General features: G+C 35.2%; 1 protein-coding gene across 7 annotated transcripts in view; it reads left to right on the top strand.

Annotated features, from left to right (window-relative positions):
* The window catches only part of PARG (poly(ADP-ribose) glycohydrolase), a 123,872-nt gene that overhangs the window by 79,088 nt on the left and 19,947 nt on the right, over positions 1 to 24,837 (top strand). For all 7 annotated transcript variants that reach the window (XM_032432317.1, XM_032432320.1, XM_032432316.1 and 4 more), the window contains 3 exons: positions 1,522 to 1,669; positions 15,391 to 15,469; positions 18,272 to 18,380. In XM_032432317.1, coding sequence (XP_032288208.1) covers positions 1,522 to 1,669; positions 15,391 to 15,469; positions 18,272 to 18,380 — 336 coding nt within the window. The remainder of the gene's footprint in view (positions 1 to 1,521; positions 1,670 to 15,390; positions 15,470 to 18,271; positions 18,381 to 24,837) is intronic.

Below are 24,837 nucleotides of genomic sequence, written 5' to 3'. Positions count from 1 at the left end.
TGACAACTTGGGACTTGCAGTTGGTGTGTGAAATGGGGCAGTCTTGTGGGACTGAATCCTTAGCCTGTGGGATCTGATGTGAACTCCTGGTAGATGATGTCAGAACTGAATTGAATTATAGGATACCTAGCTGGTGTTTCAGAATTTCTTGATGTGTAGAAACCCATACATCTGGTGTCAAAAATGTTGTGAGTGTGGTAGTAGTGTAAGAGGAAAGGAGAGACACAGGAGTATGTTTTTTCTATACGGTATATAAGCTTCTCTTATATTACTTACTAAATTCTTTTTGCATGTGTATAGCTATGTATGTACACAGGGTGTTGTGTATGTGTGTAATCTAAGTCCTCGAATAGAAAAATCTAAGGCAAAGCTGGAAACCATTAAGTTTTTATTAAAATTCCAGTTAACATACAGTGTAATACTACTTTCAGGTGTACAATTTCGTGATTCAACACTTAATTATAATACCTGGTGCTCATCACGAGTGTACTCCTTAAACTCCATCACCTATTTAACTTATTTAACCTATTTCCCCCCTTCCACCTCCCCTCTGGTAACCATCAGTTTGTTCTCTATAGTTTTTTGGTTTGCCTCTTTCTTGTGCCCCACTATGATCATTTGTTTCTTAAATTCCACATGAGTAAAATCATATGGTATGGGTCTTTTTCTGACTGACTTATTTCACTTAGCATAATACTCTCTAGCTCTATCCACATTGTTGCAAATGGCAAGATTTTGTTCTTTTTTATGGCTGAGGACTATTCCAGTTTGTTTATTTATACACACACATACACCCCACTCTTCTTTATCCATTTATCAGTTGATGGACATTTGGGCTCTTTCCATAAACATGTACTCTGATGTTTATAAGTAGCATTATCAACAATAGCCAAATTATGAATCTTTGTTGTTAAACTAGGTTTTCTGTTTTCACTTTTTTCCTTAGCTGTATTAAAAAAAATAGTTTGTAATGTTTACACAGTTTTGCATTTACAACTGAATTTAGGATGAAATTTCCATCTCTTTATTCTTTCACAGAAGAAAAAGGTTACCCAAAAAAGGGCAGTTGCTAAGTTTCTCAGTTCTTTTAGGACAAATGTTTGATTGCCATATTATATAAGAAAGATACAATTAAAGTCATAAGAAATCCAGAAATGGAAATTGAATAGTGAATGGTGTGGAAATGATCTTAAAACCTTTCCAAATAGTTTCCCTTGATTTGTGGCCCTTGGAGTACATAGAAGGTTTGTAAACAAGAGTCTGTATAATTACACTGAGGCTTTTGCCTAAAAGCTCCATTTTCCAGGTTCCTTCTAAGGTTTTAGAATCCAAAGGAATAAGCAGAGATGTTAACTGCAGTGAGATGGAAAGAGTACATTCAATCACAACCTATTCTCCCTGGGAAGATTACTAATTTGGGGATTGATTTATATGGGAAATGGAAGGAAGAGGGAGAGTACTTCTTTATCATATATGTAGGTATTTAGATCATCATTTAACATGCCACATTTTCCCAAATAGGTGGATTTTGCAAACCGTTTTGTTGGAGGTGGTGTAACCGGTGCAGGACTTGTGCAAGAAGAAATCCGCTTTTTAATCAACCCCGAGTTAATTGTTTCACGGCTCTTCACTGAGGTGCTGGATCACAATGAATGTCTTATCATTACAGGTTAGTTATGGGAAGTCTGTATGATAGAGTAGTTTTCCCCATCTATGAATATCTATCATGAAGGCTAGAAGCCACCGAGATATCGCTATTCTGTATCATGGGCATTAGTCCCAATATTTTTATTGATTAATTCTTGGTTTTTTGAAATTGTTACAGTTTTATTTTCCTAATCTTGAGTAAGACATTTTATTCCCACCTTTTCTTTCTTGGCATCTTTATCTGAGGAACAAGGGTAAAAACTATGCATTTACCCTCCAGTTTGAAATTTTATGATATAATGCCCTTAAAAAGAGGATAGTGATATGTCTTTGAACATGTATTCTATTATTATTCTTCATTTTTTTTTTTAAAGATTTTTTTTATTTATTTGACAGAGAGAGACACAGCGAGAGAGGGAACACAAGTAGGGGGTAGTGGGAGAGGTAGAAGCAGGCTTCCCGCAGAGCAGGGAGCCCGATGCGGGGCTTGATCCCAAGACCCTGGGATCATGACCCGAGCCGAAGGCAGACGCTTAACGACTGAGCCACCCAGGTGCCCCCTATTATTATTCTTCCATTATGTTTCCATAGTGCTTTGTTATACTTCAGTATGAAGACCTATATAAATAAAAAAAACACAGTTACAGTAGTCAGAGAGAATCAGTAAAACAGAGAGCTTTTATAGAAGAGAAATAAATCAGTAACCTTATATTAACCCAATTTCTAATCCTAAGAGAAAAAATGTGATGATCTGAGTGGCTTTTCTTGAATTAAGTTAATATGGGAGGAGGCGAGAGGGAAATATGGTCAAATTTATACTTTAGGTCTATTATTGAGATTTAAATTTTTTATTTAAGTTTTTTTAGCTTGAGATACTACTATGTCACTGTATTTTCTTGTGAATGAGTACAAAAAAACTAATGATTAACTCATAGTTCTTAAGAAATTCTTAATCAGCCACCATAGGTAAGTTAAGCCTTTTATTCAAGTACCTAAAAGAACATTCCCACATAAAAGCCATAATCAAGTCATCTGCTGCTGATACTTTTTTCTTTCTGCAAAAGGATTTCTTATTTCCTTTTTGAATCTGTTGCTGCTTTGAGATTAGTGTAGGAGACTAAACACTCACCTGGTTTGGAGAATTTGGTTGATTGTTATTCTGAAAGATTATAATGAGAGAAAAACCATCCCCTATGAGTTATATCAAATTTATACTCAACTAATTTACCTCCAAAGAGGTACATGCCAGAACTAAGACTCTGAGATCTAAGCCTGAAGCCACTGTCTTTGCTTCAGGTATATTTATAGGCAACTTTCAGGAGAGTATCTAAATTTTGTTCCTTATATTTTACTTTTAAGATTTACTTTTAAGATTTTCTCCTTGTCTTTGAACAGTTTGATTATGATGTGTTTAGGATCTCTTTGATTTTATCCTATTTGGAGTTCATTGAGCTGCTTGAATGTTTAGATAAATTTGGGAAATTTTTGACCACTATTTCTTTAAGTATTCATTCTGTCCCTTTTTTTCTTCTCCTCCTGGGAATCCCATTATGCATATGTTGGTACATTTGATGATGTCCTATTGGTCTCTGAAGCTCTGTTCATTTTTCCTCATTCTCTATTCTTTCTCTTTCTCAGACAGGATAATTTCAGTTGACTTATCTTCAAGTTTATTGATTATTTTTTCTGCTTGCTCTAATCTGCTTTTGAATTCCTCCAATGAAATTTTTATTTCAGTTACTGTACTTTTCACCTCCAGAATTTCTATTTGGTTCTTCTTCTTCTTTTTTTTTTTTTTTTTTTTTAAGATTTTATCTATTTGAGAGAGAGCACGAGCAGGGGGAGTGGCAGAGGGAGAAGCAGACTCCCTGCTGAGTAGGGAGCCCACAATGCAGGGCTCGATCCCAGGACCCTGAAATCACGACTTGAACCAAAGGCAGATGTTTAACTGACTGAGCCACTGGTTCTTCTTTTTAAATAATTTCTATCTCTTTTTTGAGTTTCTCTATTTGTGAGGCATTATTTGCATACTTTAGTTCTTTAGATATAATTTCCTTTAGTTCTTTGAACATATTTAAATAGCTAATGTCTTTGTTTAGTAAGTCTAACATCTGGTCTCCTCAGGTACAGTTATAGTTGACTACCTTTTTTACCTGAGTAGGTATCTTACTTTCTCTTTTCTTTGCATATCTCAATTTTTTTTAAAGATTTTATTCATTTATTTGAGAGAGAGAGTGTGTGTGTGCACAAGGAAGGGGGAAGGGGCACAGGGAGAGGGAGAAGCAGACTCCCTGCAGAGCAGGGAGCCTGATGCGGGGCTCGATCCCAGAACCCCAGGATCATGACCTGAGCTAAAGGCAGATGCTTAACCGACTGTGCCACCCAGGCGCTCCTGCAAAATCTCAATTTTTTGTTGAAAATTGGACATTTTAATAATGTAGCAACTCTCAGAATCAGATTTTCCCCTTCCCCCAGAGTCTGTTTTTGTTGCTATTTGTTATTGTTATTTAGTGACTTTCCTAAACTAATTCTGTAAAGTCTGTATTCTTTTTTGTGTATGTTCATTAAAGTCTCTACTTAGTTAGGTTAGTTTAGCTAATGATTGGACTAAGATTACCTTAAATGCTTGGAACCAATAAGTCAATCTTTTCTGAAGGACTCTGTGTATACATTGGGGCTCACCTTCAATACTCTACCAGGTCATTGACATTTGCTTTCTGCTTGCACTTGGCACTTCATTTATTGCTTGCATAGAGCCTCAAGGTCAGAGTAGTGAGCTTAGGACATTCTCAGGTCTTTCGTGAGCATGTACACAGCCATGGTCATGCATGTAGACTTCTGGATTCCTGGGGATACTAAGAATTTTTTAAAGCCCCTTATAGATATCTCATTCCTCAGCTTTCCTTTTGAAACTTTTTGGTTAGCCTATTATTTGCCCCAACTGATGTCTACTGCCTCAGGTAGCCATACTGTTAAGCAATTGCATGAAATTGTTTTCAGTAAACACCCCTGGGGATTAGGCTCTTTGCACTGACTTGGTGCACTCCAAGTCAGATCAAATAAAGACGGCCTTACGAGTGAGGTCTTCCAGGGAGCCACCAGACAGGTCAAATGATGACAGTTCTCTGAGAATGGGGCTTTGAAGGAACTTCATCACTCTTCTGACCCCTTTCGTGGTTTTTACTGTGGTTACAAACTGTTGGTTTTTAAGGCTACTCTAGAGCTCAGGAGAGTGGAATAAGAATAGGGAGAGTTAAAATGTCACAAAGCTCATTGTTTTTACCAAGATTCAGCCAATTTTTCTTTAATGAACCCTCCTCAGACTGCTGCAAGCCTTTGGTTAATTCCCACAGTTCAGAAAAAGTTGATTCTTATAATTTTTGCCAGTGTTCTCATGGCTTTTATGGAGGAGAAAATTTTCAGAGGTTTTTATTTAATCATTTTTGCTGATGCATCCTTACCTTTGGTAAGTGCTTGTTGGGGAAAAAAGCTTTCAACAAGTTATTCCACATTATTTGGGTATCTTATTATTTCTTATAATATCTCTGTGATTCTGCTCTTTTGGTGATGTAAGGCAAATTGTTAATTTTCTAAGTTTATGTAGGAAATTAAGAATGGAACCTCAGCAAAGAAATTTCCTCTTGGATAAAGCCTCAACTATTTGAAGTTAATAACCAAAGTATTTCATCCAGAATCCTGAGGTTGTAATCCATATTGTACCAAAATGTAAAGATAAAACCCTTCTATCTTCACTGTTGTCTCAACTCCTTTATTGGTCATCTGTCTGCTATTATTGTTTATTATGTGTACAGATAGGAAGAATGCAGTTGGAAGGTATTAGGGGGAAGGAAAGTGCAAGGGATTGCAGAAGAAAAAAATTAAACTGTCATAAATCCAGTGTTGGGCCAATAGATACTTTGAATATGAGTCTTATAATGTTTTAGAGAGCTCTGAAGGTCTGGAATGTGACTGTCTCCAGCATTTGGGTGTTATCAAATAATACTTTAAAAATTTTTTTAATTTTTAACAGCTAAGCTAGATTTGAACTAAAGACTCAGGACAGAATATTTCATCAGTTTTAAAGATGAGTTTATATCCTTAAAATAAAAAAGTTGGTAGAATGCTGGGTATTTAAACTCAGAGCTAATTTGTTTCATTTGCTTTATTTCTTCTTTACTAGGAGAATAGTAGGTCTCTTATCATCTACCATTAGTGTCGCTGTAAATAAAAGATGTAATTTTCTTCCTAATAATAAAAGGAAAACACTAGAATTTTTTTCTTTTTTTAAAGATAGCTTGTCCCCAGTCTAAAAAAAAGATCACCACTCTGGAGTTATATCTGTTCTCTACCTTACCTATAGCTATTGTAAAATGAATGGAAAATTGCAAATCCATGACTCACCTTCACATCTATGATTACTTCAGGCTAGGGACATCCGGGGTGACTTTTAACTCAGCATTTTTCCCCACATCCACTTAACTCTATTATAGTGCCTTCTAATTAATATCTGTGATGTGATGTTCCCATAATGGAAATGGCCATTTCATCATCTATTTGATGTTGGATTTCTGCCATCTCCCTTCTCAGGAGACTCTTAGCCATGCACTGCAATCTATCTGCCTGATCAATTCCATTCCTTCAATGATTCATCCAGGCTCAGTGAGCTAATGGCTGTGACTCTGCTGCCTGAATCTGTAGAAGAGTTTGAGAAATTAGAAATAAATTAAATTTATCATCATTTTGGGGCATCTGGTTGGTATCAGACTTTGAAATGAATATGAAACAGGTCATGAAACAGGCAAATACTTTTATCCAGATAGTGTTATCCCTCTATTTGCTGTGATCCTCCCTGGAGGCAGCCATGAGTTAAAACCCTTCAGTAAATATAGATAGAAAGAATCTCCAATCTTACCCCCCTCTTTTTTCCCCCTTTTCCCCCCTTTCTTGTGTTCTTCTACATCATCCAGCAGATAGCTTTAATGCGAAAGGGTGTTACCATGGTTCTAAGAGTTTGTTTTATTGTTTCAGTGTGGTGAGTACTTAAAGCGGATGCCTAGACATGAAACTTACTGAGCAGAATGTTAGTACATTTAACATAAAACCTGCCCTCTAGTGAATCAAATTGTCCCAGACATCACAGATCCTTATATCTTTTGTGAATGTCAGCATATCTGATAGAAAGTAGAAAAGTGGACAGACACCATTGCTTACGGTATTGATGCTTTTTATAGAGCAACAACACTAGAAGCCCATCACTACAAAAACAACCCATTGCCAACTAAATGATACCAGCTCACTGGGAAAGATCCAAATTCAGTTGTTCAGCTTTTCTTCATTTTTCTTAATCATGGCAATGAAAGTCAAAAGTGTTCTATCTCCTGAATAATCATCACTGTATGAGTGCTACTAATAAAAGCAGAGTAGATGGCTTTGCTTTTATACAAACCTTATTTCCAAGGGCACAACCCATTGGTACATAGAATTTTTTAATCTCCAAATATTTTTTTCTCAGTTCATCATAAACTTTCATTACTAGTAAGAGAAAAATAAGAACATTTCTTATTACTAAATCTAAAAACTCATTAACCTGTCACAAACTTATGCAAAGATTTTAATGGGTTCCTTCTAGTTTTTTCCTTAACTGAAGATTAATTTTTGAGCATGAAGTCTTATAGGTTATACCTATAGAGAGCTATCACAAAAGTCATTCAATCTTCTGTCTCTTGTTTCCTATTATCACTATTAACCTTTGTATTTTCATCATAGTTTATCAATATATTTGAATTTAAAACAAGGGTATCTGTTTTTCAGAACAGGCAGTTGACATGATTTTGAAAGATGTCTACTCTGAAAATCCAGGATTTAATTTGTTTAGAACAAAATCATTTGTATGTGCATCTTTGATTTCCCATACCTGAAAGAAATTAATCTCGTTTCTTTTAGGAAAGAAGGACAAAACAATCCTAACCTAAAATAGAAATATGATAATTGATATTTTGTATTTTCCAGCCACTTTCTTTTGAAAAGACAGGTATTTGTTTTCATAGTTAAGAGATCAGAGTAGGCAGTTTTGTTTTGTTTTTTATAAATAAGGAAAATGAAGCTTGTCCACTGCTGGGCAGAAAATAGAAAGGAACAGGACTGTTCCTGTCTTTATTTCCAGTCAGGTCAGTAGACCAGGTTGCTTTTAAACCTCACATAAATGAAATCATGTATCTTTGGTTTCTCTACCTCCTTGCAAAGTAGAGTCTGATGACACCAATACTAACTACTTTATGGTTTTGAAGACTTTTGAATTCTTCTTATATGGTTTTCCAAGGAATTCTATGAAGTAAACAAGATAGGAATTATTAACAACCCTGATTTTCAGATGATGAAATGAAGTCCACTGAGAGATTTGGTTACTTAAGGATTCACTTTGGGTCCCTCATGTCTCCTAATCTTAGTGTGGTGCTCTTTTTACCATGCCAGGCTGTCTTTGTAAATGTGAATTTTTTTATATGTGTCAGTTACATGGTACTTTCCGATTAAGTCTTTTTGGAATTATAATTTTAACCTCAGTTAATACAGTGTTCTTCCTTTTTTGCTTGTTAATTATTATGTTTATGCAGCAAGTACTTAACTGCTTCTATAGTCCTTTTTTTTTTTTTAAGTAGGCTCCAGACCCAATGTGGGGCTTGAACTCATGACCCTGAGATCAAGAGTTGCATGCTCCACCAACTGAGCCAGCCAGTCACCCCTCTGCATCTGTATTCTTGCGTTAACAAAATGCTAATGTAGACATACATGTTAATGACTTATATTTCCTTTCTTGAGAAGCTGGCAGTCTAGTCAAGGAGTTAGATTACATTTTTAAAACAGCTTTATTGAGGCATAATTGACATACAGTAAACTGTATATTTAAAGTATACAGTTAGGTAAGTTACTTTTTGATGTATGGCTACATACATGAAACCATCTTTTGCCCATGTTTTAATTGGGTTATTTCTTTTTTATTGTTGAGTTTTGAAAATGCTTTATGTATTTTGGATACAGGTGTTTTATCAGATGTGGTATATCTTTTTATCATATGTGGTGTATCTTTTCATGATCTTACAGCGACTTGTTTTTATTTTTTGTTTTGATTACTGTATAATAATATATTACTTTATAATAATTCTCAAAATCAGATAGTGTGAGTCCTCCAACTTTGTTCTTCTTCAGAGTTGTTTTGGTGAATTTTAGAATCAGTTTGTCAATATCTACCAAAAAGCTTCTGGAATTTTAATTAAGGCTGCTTTGAATCTATAGATCAATTTGGGGAGAATTGACATCTTAACAATATTTAGTCTTTGACACATGAATGAGATAGCTCTGTTTATTGAGGTCATCTTTAATTTCTCTCAGTAAAATGTATACTTTTCACTTTATACTTCTTTTATATTTGCTCACGTTTATCCCTATTTCATATTTTTGTTGCTATTATAAATATATTTTTAAAATTCCAGTTTGTGGGCGCCTGGGTGGCTCAGTTGGTTAGGCGACTGCCTTCGGCTCAGGTCATGATCCTGGAGTCCGTGGATCGAGTCCCGCATCGGGCTCCCTGCTCAGCAGGGAGCCTGCTTCTCCCTCTGACTCTCCCCCCTCTCATGTGCTCTCTCTCTCTCATTCTCTCTGTCTCAAATAAATAAATAAAAATCTAAAAAAAATAAATAAATAAATAAAATAAAATAAAATTCCAGTTTGTGATTGTTCATTGCCACTGTGTAGAAATATAACTGACTCTCAGTTTGCAATTTAATATTCTAAGTGCTTTACTGATGCTATGTGCAGAGTACTGTGGAGCACAGATAAGGGACCACCAATGCTACTTACGGTGTCAAGGAAGGCTTACACAAGAAACAACATGAATTCTGGAATTATTTTCTTAATTTGTAGCTGCGTATCTTGTCCAAAATCCTAGATGAATTTATAGGAATTAAGGTATAAATTATTTTAAGTTCTTGAAAATTACTTCTAAGAAGCAGTATGCTAAGTAATAGACTAGAAACTCTTAGTATTGAGTTTAAATCTTTTATGTTTTTATTATGGAAAATTTTAATCATAAATGAAAATAGAATAGTATTTTTCATAGCTTTTTAAATATTTATATTGTATAGATATTTTTATATTTGTGTGTATATGAGACATTTCAGACTCTCATAGGAAAGTTGCAAGAATAATACAAGGAATTCCCATATAATATTCATCCAGATTCACCAGTTTGCATCTCTTCTCATCTGCTTTATCATTCTCTATTTTCTTTTCCTGATCTCTCTTCGAGAGTACATTGGAGACATTGTGCCCTTTTATCCTAAATATTTTGCTGTATATTTCTTAATAACTAGGATATTCTCTTAAATCACAACAAAATTATCAAAATCAAGAAATTTAACATTAATAAAGTACTATTAGTTAATCCCTAGTCAATATTTTCATTTTGTCAATTATCCCAATTATATTCTTTGTAGCTTTTTCCCCCCAGTCTACTCCAGTCCAGGATCACACCTTGAATACAGTTGTCGTGTATCCTTTAAAGTAGGACAGTTTCTCAGCCTTTCCTTGTATTTGTTTACCTTGATATTTTTAAAGTATATAAACCAGGGGCGCCTGGGTGGCTCAGTCATTAAGAGTCTGCCTTCTGCTCAGGTCATGATCCCAGGGTCCTGGGATCAAGCCCCGTATCGGGCTCCCTGCTCCGCGGGAAGCCTGCTCCTCCCTCTCCCTCTCCCCCTGCTTGTGTTCCCTCTCTCGCTGTGTCTCTCTGTCAAATAAATAAATAAAATCTTAAAAAAAAAAAAAAGTATATAAACCAATTACTTGATAAATTGTCTCTTATTTTGGGTTTGCCCAATGTTTCTTTGTAACTAGATTCAGTTTATTCTTTTTTTTTTGAGAGAGAGAGAGAGAGCACGAGCGGGGTGAGGAGCAGAGGGAGAAGCAGGCTCCTGGCTGAGCAGGGAGCCTGATGCTGGGACCCCGGGACCATGACCCGAGCCAAAGGCAGACGCTTAACCGACTGAGCCACCCAGGCGTCCCCAGTTTATTCATTTTGATAGAAATCCCACTGAAGTGATGTGTCCTGCTCTAATGTATCTTTTGAGGAGAACAGTAATACCACTTTGTCTCAGTGTTTATGATAAATTGTCATGATTTGGTTAAGGTGGGATCTGCCAAGTTTCTTCACTTTCAAGTTAGTCTTTTCCCTTTGTAATTAATCTGTAGTTACGTATTTCACATTTTGAAACTGTAAATATTCTTTCCTCATCAAACATTCACCCACTATTTTAGCACCCATTTTCTTAACTCCATCATTCCTCCTGCATTTAGTTGGCACTCTACTGTAAGGAAGGATTTTCCATTCTCTCTTATTTATGTATATTTATTAATATTTATATAGTCACATGGATTCTTATTTTATTCAATGTGTTATAATCCATTACTGTCATCTATTTTGATGCTATAATGTTCCAGATTTTGTCAGTGTTAGCTGTTGTGTTCCTTTGCCCATCATTCTTTAATGCACTTTCCCCTTTTTTGGCATTAAAAGAGTTCTAAGCTCATCTTGTATATTCCCTGCCCCAGCTCTAGATCATCTATCTCTCCAAGGAGTCCTGGATTTAGAGTAATTTTTAGAAATCAAGATTTGAGGGGTGCTTGTGTGGCTCAGTCGGTTAAGCATCTGACTCTTGATTTTGGCTCAAGTCATGATCTCAGGGTCCTGGGATTGAGCCCCATGTCAGGCTCCCCACCCAGCAGGGGTTCTGTTTGTCTCCCGCTCCCCTTATCCCTCCCCTCGCTCACGCTCTCTCTCTGTCTAAAAAAAAAAAGAAATCAAGATTTGAATACTCAGTATGCTTATTGCTATGAAGGGTGTCATTGCTTCTATGCCTTCATCAGACAGACCCAGGACATATATGATATAACCACACACATGCATATACATATAAACAACTGGATTCATGTGGCTACCTCCCATTGCCACGTAACATCACAACATAAATTCTAGTCTTCCTCTTTTCTTAGAGTAAACCTAGAATACAGAAAAGGTGATTTCAGAACTTCTAAGCCATGCCACTGCAAATAGCAAACCTGCTACGTGGAGCTCAGCTGACATCCTTGTCAACATTTAGTGTTGTCATTCTTTTTGATTTTACCCATTCTGTCGGGTATATAGTGGTATCTCACTGTGGTTTTAATTTGCATTCCTCTTATAACTAGTGTTATTCAGCAGTATTTCATGTAGTCAGTAGCTAATGGTTTATCTTCCTCTGTGATGGTTATGTTTAAGTCTTTTGCTTATTTTTCTAAATTGGGTTGTTTGTATATTTTTATTATTGATTTCTAGGAGTTCTTAAATATTTTGAACACAAGCCTTTTGTCAGATACTTGTTTTCTAAATATTTTTCCTCCAGTCTTGCCTAAGCATTTTCCTAAAAGTGTTTTAATATTGATCTAATCTAGTCTTTTTAAAATTGTATTAAGGTCACTGCTTTCTTTATCCTGTCTAAGAAATCTTTATGTACCCCCAGTGTCATAAAGCCATTCTCCCATGTTTTCTTCGAAGTCTTATAGTTTTAGGTTTTATGTTAATGCCTTTATTTTATTTCAGAGTAATTTGTGTTCATAGTGTGAGGTAGCAATTGAAGTTTTTGGGTTTTTTTCTATATGAATAGCTAATTGTTCCAGCAACATATGTTGGAAGGACTATCCCTTCCTTCCCCAATGGATTGTTTTAGCACCATTGTCATAAGTCAATTGACCATACAAGTGTGGATTTATCTATGAATTCTATTTAGTTCAGTTGATCTCTTGGTCTTTCCTTAGGTCACAACAAGTAAATATTGAACTCAGATACTTAAATCCTCCAGTTTTGTTCTTTTTTCAAAAATGTTTTGCTTATTTTAGGTTCTTTGCATTTCCATATAAATTTTAGAATCGCCTTCTCGATTACTATTTTTAATGTCTGCTAGGAATCTCAAAAGGATTGAGGAATATTTGTGATTACAATATTGAGAAATACCATATTGAGTCTTCCAACCCCTGAGGGTGGTCTATCTTACCGTTTATTTAAATCTTCTTTACTTTTTCTCAGTGGTGTCTGCTGTATCTTTTGTTACATTTACTCCTAAGTATTTTATTGTTTTTGATGCTCTGGTTAATGGGTTTTTGAAAGTTTTATTTTCCCACTGTTTGCTGCTATTATATAGACATATCTTTGATACTATATTTATTTATGAGCTTGTCTTTCTTTTCTATAATTTTTCTTTTTTTCTTTCATTTCCTGGTGATTCCTTAGGATTTGCTACATAAATAGTCATGACATTTGCAAATAAGGATAGTCTTACTTTTTTATACTCTTTTTGACTTTTCTTTCTTTCTTTTTTTTTTTTTGCCTTATTATGGTGGCTAGGACTTCACTACAGTGTTGAATTAGGTGGAATGTTTTCATTACTGTGTATGAAGTTAGTTGTAAGTTTTCATGTAGTGGTCCTTAATCAGATTGAGGAAGTTCCTTTTTTTTATTCTCAGTTTTGTTGAGAGTGTTAATCATGGTAGGTGTTGAATTTTATCTTTTCTGCAACTTTTGTTAGGATTATGTGGGGTTCTTTAATCTATTAATGTAATGGATTTCATTAATTTTTCAAATGTGAAATCAAAATAAAAGCAAAATTGTTGTGTCTTTCTGATGAATTGACGCTTTTATCATTATGAAGTGTTCCTCTTTATCTTTCATAATACTCCTTGACTTCAAGTTTGTTTTATCCAATATTAATATAACTACTCTCACTTTCTTATTAGTGTTTTCATGTTTGTTTCTTTTAGTTTATAGGTTCTGCTCTCTTTTTTTCCTTATAATTTTTTGTAAGCAGCCCAGACTATTGGTCCTGTAGAGTTTCCTATGGTCTGAATGTTGCTGATTACATCTTCATGGTGGTATTTAACATGTTTCTCTGTTATCTATAAGTTAATAGTTAAATGTAGAGGCCATTTTCAGTCTTGTTCACTACATTTAGTAATCTTTGTGTATAAAAGCTTCAAGTTGTTTAAGTAACATGTAAGAAGTTAACCTGACCCCAAAAATGAAAATAATTTGCTTTTGGATGAAGAACTGACAGTTCATAATTAGCATGTCATGATTTGATTTTGTGTTCTTTTTATTTTTATTAAATATGTTTTCTATTTTTTTTTAAAGTTTGTTTGTTTGCTTAAATAATCTTTACACCCAAGTTGGGGCTTGAACTCACGACCCTGAGATCAAGAGTCATTCTCTACTGACTGAGCCAGGTGCCCCTGTTTTCTATTTTTAAAAATATATATATTTTTTGGAAATACTGTATATTCTAGTATCATTTTTTCCCTAATATTAAGTCTTTGTCACAAATATCTTCAGTATTGGACCTTTACTGGATGAATAGTCATTTTAATAAATAGTGTTCAGCTGTCTGAAAAAGTCAGTCTGCTTGCATTTTATTTACCGGCAAATTTAGGGCAATTGCACTAAAAAAAAAAAAAAGTCACTACTCTTAGTTGTCAGTGTTGTCTTGTTTATTCTTTTTTTTTTTTATTTCTTTTTTATATGTGAAAAGTATTATCTTGCTCAGGGTTTTCAGCTTTTCATTTTACGGTTTTGTTGATTCTTGAAAAGTTTAATTATTGAGTTGACCATAGGAATTGGAATGATTTTATTTAGTTAAGCAGTAGGACACTTTTGGCACTATCCCTCCTGGTATGTCCAAGTAGAAATCTCTGGGGGCACCTGGTGGGCTCAATCTGAGGAGCATGTGACTCTTGATCTCAGGGTTGTGAGTTCAAGCCTCACACTGGGTGTAGAGATTACTTAATAAAAACTTAAAAAAAAAAAAGTAGAAATCTTTGTTATGTGGCAAGCTTGGTGCATGTTCTCATCAGATGAATTTTAATTATGCTTTAGTCTCTGTGCCTTCTCTGTCACAGTATTCTGGTTTACAAAGCCCTTTGAAGTAACTTGCATGTGGATAGGCAAGTCCTAGATTTAATTTTAATGATACTTTTCTTAGCAGGGAATGTCTTTATGTAAAATTGCTTTCTCAACAATACAAACTAAATATTACCATCAGATTACTGATATTGAAGACCTTTATAAAACAGTCTGTACACTCATGAAAGACATTAATATGACAGAGCATATTTTGTTTTCTCTGTTGATTGAGACATTTATCTCTGTATGATAAACATTGCAGTGGCTTTTATAGGTGTCATTATAGGTGTCATTTCCTTATAGAAAATAATAGGTCATTAAGACCAGTGAGGTTTTTTTTCAGTTGACATTTGCCAACAGATATTTCCAGAAATGAGGATTAAGTTTATTAACAAAGTCCCTTTAGGGGGCGCCACTCGGTTAAGCGTCTGCCTTTGGCTCAGGTCATGATCTGATGAGGGGGGAGCTGGGATTGGCCATGTCAGGCTCCCTGCTCAGCGAGGAGTCTGCTTCTGCCCCTCCTCCCACTCTAAAGACCCAGAGCATGCAGCTTTTTTTTTTTGTTAACTATTTATTTATTTATTTTAATTTTATTTTATTTTATTATGTTATGTTAATCACCATATATTACATCATTAGTTTTTGATGCAGTGTTCCATGATTCTTTGTTTGCGTATAACACCCAGTGCTCCATTCAATATATGCCCTCTTCAAGCTTTTAAGAAAAATCCTTCTGAAAAATAATGGCAGATTATTTGTTTCAGGTACGGAACAGTACAGTGAATACACAGGCTATGCTGAAACGTATCGTTGGGCCCGAAGCCATGAAGATGGAAGTGAAAGGTGAGTTCGTTTCTGACTTGAGTATTGCATGACCAAAAGCTAAGGAATGTGGGCTTGACCTAGTACATTCTGTCTTCCATCTACTCTTACTTTGGAAATGTAACTTTTGTTTTAAGTTCAGTATTACAGGTTCATTGGTAGTTAAACTAGTATTACCATCTCCATATACAAAAGGGAAGAACAGAGAAATAAAAGCCAAAAGTATAAACCAAAAATAAGGGTGGAACTCTTGTTCTTTACCTGTCAGCTACCAAATGTAAGCAGTCAGTGGAGGTTAACTTCCAAGGCCAAACTTACTTAGAATAGGTTCTTATTAGAGCTTAAAGCCTTTAACCAGCTTATTTATCCTTAATTTTTCTGTGAGATTAAGTAGGTGGGGAAACATGTTGGGACAGTTTGCCTAATGCCACAGGACGGTTAACAGCATGACCTACAGTAAACTTTGCTGAAGTCTCCTATTTCTTACTGAAAAATGCTTTTATACTTTGACATATTTGCTTCCTCGCGAACTTTTAGGGGGTAAACTTTTATAGAAATGGTGCCTGAGTAATATTCCATTGTATATATATATACCACATCTTCTTTGTCCATTCATTAGTCGATGGATATTTGGGCTCTTTCCATAATTTGGCTACTGTTGATAATGATGCTATAAACATCAGGGTGCACGTATCCCTTCAAATCAGTATTTCTGTATCGTTTGGTTACCCAAATGATACCTAGTAGTGCAGTTGCTAGATCGGAGAATAAAAAAGATGTGGCATATATATATATATATATATATATATATATATATATATAATGGAATATTACTCAGCCATAAAAAAGAATGAAATCTTTTTTTTTTTTTTTTTTTTTTTAAAGATTTTATTTATTTATTTGACAGAGAGAGAGAGGGAACACAAGCAGGGGGAGCAGCAGAGGGAGAGGGAGAAGGAGAAGCAGGCTTCCCGCAGAGCAAGGAGCCTGATGCGGGGCTCGATCCCAGGACCCTGGGATCATGACCTGAGCCGAAGGCAGACGCTTAACCGACTGAGCCACCCAGGCGCCCCAAAAAGAATGAAATCTTGACATTTGCAATGACATAGATGGAACTAGAGAATGTGATGCTAAATGAAATAAGTCAGTCAGAGAAAGACAAATACCATATGATTTCACTCATATGTGGAATATAAGAAACAAAACAAATGAACACGGGTGGGGAAGAGAGAGGCAAACCAGAAAACAGATTTTTTTTTTTTTTAAAGATTTTATTTATTTATTTGTCAGAGAGAGAGCGCAAGCAGGGGGGAGAGGCAGACAGAGGGAGAAGCAGACTCCCCAGAGCCCAACGTGGGTCTTGATCCCAGGACCCTGAAATCATGACCTGAGCTGAAGGCAGATGCTTAACCAACTGAGCCACCCAGGTGTCCCAGAAAACAGATTCTTAACTATGGAGCACAAACTGAGGATTACTGGAGGGGAGAGAGATGGATGGGTTAAAGAGGTAATGGGGATTAGGAGTGCACTTATTGTGATGAGCACAGGGTGTTGTATGTGAGTAATGAATCACTAAATTCTACACCTGAAACTAATATTACACTGTATGTTAACTAACTGGAATTTAAATTAAAATTTGGAGAAAGAAAAAACAAAAAGAAATGATGCCTGAAAGCACTTGTGGGTGTGTACATGCGTTAATGAAAAAGAGCAGTTGTGTTAGAATCAGTAATTGCCCATCTACCCATGCCAACTTATTCTTTGTAATATCTCAAGTCCGGCCCCTGGGTCTCTTCCCTTTTGTTTTGGTTAAAATATTTGGTTGTAACAGTTACCTATGTGGATATTTAATTCCTGATAATTATTTACAGACTAACATGAAGGTTTCTGTTGCCTTTCTTCAGTGTGAAAAGTTGCTTGGCATGTCACTTTATGCAAGTCTGTAAAGGGAGTATTGGAATATTTGGAATTTCACATTGCCAAAGTCATCTCACCCAGTCCTTCCTATTTCCACAGGCAATATCTGCTTTACTGTCTTTGTCTTTTCTTTTTTTTTTTAAAGATTTTTTATTTATTTATTTGAGAGAGAGAGAATGAGAGAGAGCAAGCACATGAGAGGGGGAGGGTCAGAGGGAGAAGCAGACTCCCTGCCGAGCAGGGAGCCCGATGCGGGACTCGATCCAGGGACTCCAGGATCATGACCTGAGCCGAAGGCAGTCGCTTAACCAACTGAGCCACCCAGGCGCCCTACTGTCTTTGTCTTTTTAAAAATAGTTTCGCACCGTCAGCAATTGAGCACAGTAGGTAGAATGTTGTGCTGAATCATGACACATTTTTTGTAACACTTGTTTGGATTATGTTTTGGATGGTAGATGGTGATGTTATAAACCCAAGACCCAAAAAACAGGTCTTTCAAAGCAAAGGAAGAACGAGCATTTTTTTTGGCTTTTGTCAAGATACAAATGCCATGTCTTCAGTATTAGAGGAAAACCAAGAACGAAGTTCCTTTTGTTTGCCCCCAAATCCTTTAACTTCTGAGACTTACTATAAATGATGTATCTGTTTACACTCTGTCATATTTGTCATCTCTTGATAATTTTTTGTTTTACTCTTTAATGCCTAGTAGTCCATTATGTGTATGCCTTGAAATCTAAAGATGTGGTTTTCTGCCCTCTTGTTTTGCTGAGACCTGTAGCTACTGGTTTGTTGGTTTGTTTTTAATATTTTAGCCCTGCCAGACTCCTAGAAACCCCACCTCACAAGGGTTACGTTTTGTGAGTGTCTTTCCCCAGTCATCGTCTTCCCCCTTCCGTCCTGCCCCAGGGATGCCTGGCAGCGGCGCGGCACTGAGATCGTCGCCATCGATGCCCTTCACTTCAGACGCTACCTCGACCAGTTTGTGCCGGAGAAAATCAGACGAGAGCTTAACAAGGCCAGTAACCTCATTTCTCAGTTCATCTGGCAGCTGTCATCTATTTACTGCCATTTTATTAATGCTGAAATTAATGCTTTCTGGTAATTCTTGCAGTGTCACTATGTCTGCCCACAGCTCTCTCGATTTAATGGGTCTGTCAGCTTGTACAAGATGTACTTTCCATTTCGTAATTGCTTGATTACTGATGCCAGATAGACTGTTGCTTCATATTAAGCCCCACACATGCATTTAGCTCATCAAATACTTTTACTTGCTTTGGAACATTATTATTGTAAAACCATATAGAAATGAATGAGCGCTAACAAATTTTTGTCACACCTTTCAATGACGTCTCTACAAGGTATGCCATCAGGGTTAAATACAGATAAACCATAAAAGTTAAGTTCTATTATAGGTAAGATTCACATGTAAATCGTTTATTGATTAGGTAATTTGGCATATTTATGATGGAATCTGTGATTTTCTGTGATGCTTAGTGCTGTCTACTAAATCATTTTTTCTAATTGTATTTCAGAAATATGAAAATGAGCCATGCCTATTATTCAGATTTTCACTACTGCTAACCAAAGTAAATAAACTCTTACCATACAGTAGAGTACTGATTCTATTCTCTAAATTTAGGGCTTTACCAAAACAGTTGATAATTTCTTTAGATCTTTTACAGCCAAGAAGACTGACCCAATCCTGAAAACCATTGTTTAACTCGCATGAGTCATATTTGATTATGAGATTGTTTATTAAGATAATTGCATGGCTACATGTGTGCCAGTCTCTACATAGACTTTTGATAATGACAGCAGACTGGGTGTACCATTGCAAGGGGATTGGGAGCGCCCTTGCAATAGCACATCTGACATTATGTATATCATCCTCAGGTTCTCCCTGGTCTCACTCTTGTGGTGCTCTGCATATCCTAGCACAAACACCTTGCCTTTCATATAGTTAGTAAAATAAACAACCAAATAATCCAGAGAGGCTTTTGCTTCTCTTAGAACTTGGTATATATTTTGAGTATAATTATATATATTATCTTATATTCTGATCTATTCTTATATTCTGAGAATTTAATTGTTGAATGTGTTTTCTTATACATGTCGATTAGATTATTTTAATTATTTTAATGTTTAGAGTTCTCAAAGGGATCTCTTAAAAATTTTGAAGAATAAATGCACTATTTTCCAAAGTTGAACTTAGATAAGATACCGCATACATATTTTTTTAAGCAATTCCTCAGAAAAGCTATGCAGAAAGACTGCTCTTTGGTATATCAACAGGTATAATCTCTCTCTTTTACCTGACTGATAATCAGAGATTCTATAACAAAGAATATCTTTTATTATATTAGATACATTTTATTTTTTTTTAATTTTTTATTGTTATGTTAATCACCATACATTACATCATTAGTTTTTGATGTAGTGTTCCATGATTCATTGTTTGTGCATAACACCCAGTGCTCCATGCAGAACGTGCCCTCTTTAATACCCATCACCAGGCTAACCCATCCTCCCACCCCCCTCCCCTCTAGAACCCTCAGTTTGTTTTTCAGAGTCCATCGTCTCTTATGGTTCATATTAGACACATTTTAAATGTAAGCCTTTCATTGTTCCAAACTCTTGCCTTAAAGCAATTATTTCCAAGTACATGATGTTTTTATTATAAAACATATCAAGTAGAATGAGATTTATCTTTAGATTTTATCACATGTTCCTTCTTTATTAAACACATTTTATATGAATTTGTCACATGGTCATGGTCATTGATACTAGAAGACATTTATATAAGCAGTAGGTAGTTTGGAGAGAAATATATGAAAAGGAAATGTGTTTAATCATAATCATACAGTAACACAAATTAAATGGTTCTTTTTCTTATGGATAAAATTTACATTCCCATAAATACTTTTCTGTAGGAGCTAGATCATTCAATTTTAGAAATTATCTGCAAATATGATTTTTTAAAATGATAACCCTGGGCATAAATAAATCTTTTCTTTTTTAAACTGCCCATGGCCTATTGATGTTCTCTACATTTACTGATATAGCACTAACCTCAATTTACCTATCCGTGAAACTTGGTAAGTGTGAATAGGTTAATTTAGTTGTAAGTATTGGAAAACATTTATTTGTAGAATGTAGAGTCCATAGGAAACCCACTTTATGCAGAAAGAATGAGTCTTTAAATAACAGCAGACAAAGTTTTATTTCATTCAAGTCAGTCAGTGCCAAGCATGCTGCCTTGCTTATGAAAACTTCTCAAAAATATTTGTTAAATGCATTAGTCGGTGATTAATTAAACTTCTTAGATATTACTAACAGTTTTTTTAAAGTAAACTTTTTAGATATACATTATCTTAAATCACTTAAAATGTTACAGATTTGTAGATATTTCCCAAATATTCTTTAAGTGCTAGGTAAAGCCCAGTAAGTCCAATGTTGATTCAAGTATGGAATAGATAAAACCACATGAAGCAGATGGATTGATAGTTACGTACTTCTTTGTTTCAGCGTGCCATCATTTATGTTAATATGCAATTAAATCTAATTTATAGTTCATAAGAGATTCTTTTTTGTCAAATGCAGGTAGAAGTTTTCTTAAATTATATAAGTAACAATAGTAAAAGTAATAGATAACATTAAATGATTGCTTATGATATGCCAGGCACTCTACTTAGCACTTTAAATGCAGTGTCTGATTTAATCAGAACCACCCAGGGAGATGTAGATAATTTTCTTGTCTCCAATTTAGAGATCATGAACTGAGCCTCAAGAAGTTGAATAACTTGCCCCACGTCACACAGATGGGCAGTGATGAAGTCAGGACTTAAATCCAGGTTCCCCTGACTTCAAATCACTTTTTAAAAATATAACTCCTCCCACATAGAGATTACTATAACAAGGTCTGTCTTTCCAGACTTTTTACCTGTTTTAAGTCTTAAATCATTAAGAATATTCCTTGCATTTTGTTAACAATCTCCTATAAGCATATATGCTTTGGTTACCTCTTCTCTTTTAATCATAATCCTATACTGTGAACAAGTCTCCAGTTGATTGCTTTTCTCAATATCTTTTTTTGTTTGATATACTATTTTAAGGAAATTTGAGGGCTTTTCCCCCCCAGCCTATTTATTAAATTCCCATAAGACAAGGAAGTACCACAGGTGTAGGGTAGCCCATCAGTACATGGGCTAACATTGAGAAAACACTGAGTTCAGGGCCCGGCACTATGGGAAGGCACTGAATAAATTATGTCTGTCATTCACTGCGAAATTCCAAAACATTTGCTCTTTTAGCTGAGAATTAGTTTCCTAATTCTTTCATTGGAAAAGAAGAAAGGAATAAATGATTTTGTTAAATGTCATCGACAACTTAAAGGACTAATCCAAATAACTTTGGGCCTTCTAAATAAAAGCATTCCATCATTTATTGGTTACATTTACCTATTAAAAGAGAGTATGAATTTTAGTACAGCAACAGGGAGTTTTATATAAACTGACAGCACAACTTGGAGAGAATTTAAGTTAAATATTTACATCTCACTGTGTTTTGTAAACTTAGGTTTAAAGCTATATTAAAATGCTTTAGAGATGACTTACACAATTCTGCTTTTTTCATGCCAGAGAGAAAGTGAGCAGGAATAGAAAAACTCATTTTTTCTAGGAAGTAATAGAGCATAAGACCAGTTTTCACCATCAGAATTCAATGTGGATCTCTGAACTCTTGGGGCTTTTTTGCTACTTTTAGGCATTAGTTTCAGATAATAATTGAAAGGGCAAGCCCACAAAGTGTTTTATTCCCTCTAGAAACAGTCTGCTCCATCCAGGCTCCACCTATCCTATTGGACCCACATCGTGACCTGCAAACAGAGTTGGTTTTTAAAAGGAAGAATCGGCCTCCTTTTATCTAACTGGTATTGTGAAGCAATGTTTAATCCTGTGAGAGATCAGCTGGATGACATTCTAGAGGAAAATTATCTTTGTAGTTGGAAAGATTTATGACTCCAGCTTGCAAAAGTGGCAAACAGCTCAGCAAGGGAAGAAAGAAATCATCTGTGAAAAGTTATATTAAACCATGTTAGACTCATTCAAGTAAGATTAAGTAATGAATATATTACATAGAGGCTTCTGGATCAGACATTGATTAAAGCAAACTGACCACCCCAACAGGAAATCACCACCATTTACCCTTTTTAAATTGATTTCTTGATTTTTTTTTGGTATTACCCATCAACAAATTTGGAAAGAGGTTATTAAACCAGAGCTTGATTAATGGTTGTTCAGTACTAGCTGCTGGTATTTCTAAGGAGTTCAACATGTAGGGTAGCTGATATAGCTCAGTTAGTTGGGAGAGTGTTAGAATGGAGGAGGAGTTCAGCATCTGATCATTTATATTTTCTTAAAGTACAGTTGACTCTTGAACAACTTGGAGATTAGGGATGCCAACCCTCAGCACCGTCAAAAATCTACATATAACTTTGAACTCCCCCAAAACTTAACTATTTATAGCCTACTATTGACTGGAAGCCTTACTGACAACAGCCTGGTGATGGGTATTTAATATAGCTTTAAACGTACTGCATGGAGCACTGGGTGTTATACGCAAACAATCAATCATGGAACACTACATCAAAAACTAATGATGTAATGTATGGTGATTAACATAACATAATAAAATAAAATTTAAAAAAAGAAAAAAACAGTTTGTATGTTATCTGTATTATATACTGTATTCTTAAGGTAAGCTAAAGAAAATGTTATTAAGAAAATCATAAGGAAGAGAAAAATACATTTATAGTACTATATTGTATTTATCCAAAAAAACCCTGCATATAAGTGGACCACGCAGTTCAAACTCATCTTGTTCAAGGGTCAACTGTATGTGTCACTTTACTTCTCAGGAATATTAGCCCAAAATATGTCATTTTTAGTGAATTTTTCCTTCAGTCTCTTAATATATAGAATCAGAATAACAATAGATATACCTTGTCCAGTCTTCGATTTCACACATGAGGAAACTAAGGTCTGCACAATTCTTTCATTTTACATAGCATTTTAAACAAAAGCAAAATCAATTTATTAATGTTACAGTTATTTTAAAGAGAAAAAGTCATTCATGATCCTACCTTTCAAATAGTTTTCATTTTTATAGGTCTTTCCACATGAATATTTAATTTCATAAAAATGTGTTCAGAAGGTACCTATAACTTTGTATTTTACCTATTTAACAATATATTGTGAATATTTTTCATACTTTCTAATATCTTCATAGTAATATGTTTAATGTCCATAAAACTGGTTGCATTGGCATACTGTGATTAAACTACTCTTTTTGAACAATTAGGTGATCCTCAGTGTCTCTCATTATACATAATGTAGTAATAAACCTCTTTGTTATTTAATCAAATAACAAAAGAAATTTGCAAAATTCTTATTACTTAATCTAAGGATAATTTTTTTTTTAAGTAAGCTCCACGCCTGTCGTGGGGCTTGAACTCACAACCCTAAGATCAAGAGTCACATTGAGCCAGCCAGATGCCCCTCTAAGGATATTTTAAGATTCTTGATTGACATTATTTTATTCTCTTCCAAAAGATTCTTTTTAAAAAATATTTATTTATTTTAGAGAGAGAGCATGAGGGGTGGGACAGAGGGAGAGAAATCCTCAAGCAGACGCCCTGCTGAGTGTGGAGCCCTACCTGGGGCTCAATGCTAGGACCCTGAGATCATGACCTGAGCTGAAATCAAGAGCCGGCCAGTCAACTGACTGAGCCACCTAGGTGCCCCTTTTCCAAAAGATTATTAAGGATTTTTTAATATTATGTTTGTTTTTAAGAAATCACAGTATTCTAAGATATCAGAAAATCAGTATTGGTACCAAATGTGTTTACGTTAGACAAGTGGTGGTGGATTGTCTTCAAATAAGCAACTCTTTAGGAACAATAATTGTTAAATTATTAATCTAGCAAACAGTATAATGTGTTTACATTATAATGAAAGACAAAGTTTAATTATATCTACTTGGGCCTGCTAAACTTGATGTTGAAGCCTGAGTTCTTACTTCAGTGTGCATGTGTTCATGCATGTGTATGCCTCAGTGTTTGTGACCAACTATTCCTGTGAGTACCCTCTATTTCCTGGGTCCAGTTCTGAGCCTGTAGGTTTTTACAATTGTTTTCTTTGTTTTCTTTTTCACTTTCTTTGCTTCCATCCTACATTTCTGTCTTTATCTCATCACTTCCCAGCTGGGCAGTAGTTTTTAACTCTAGATACCAGTGTTTTCTTCCTGTCTCTTGCTTTTCAAAGCTCCCCTTTGTGACCTTCAGGGCTCCAAAATTACCTTTATCTTACCTTTCTTCTTCCCTTCCCATCAAAATTCATTCTGAGATATAAGTGTTCATTGGTATCCTGTACTTACTGTCCTAAGGTATGAATGCTTCCTCTTTTTCTCTTTAAAGT

The sequence above is a fragment of the Phoca vitulina genome, unplaced genomic scaffold (genome assembly GCF_004348235.1).
Source record: "Phoca vitulina isolate PV1807 unplaced genomic scaffold, GSC_HSeal_1.0 scaffold48, whole genome shotgun sequence".
NCBI classification, from domain to species: Eukaryota; Metazoa; Chordata; class Mammalia; order Carnivora; family Phocidae; genus Phoca; species Phoca vitulina.
This window is presented reverse-complemented; position numbering and strand designations above follow the sequence as displayed.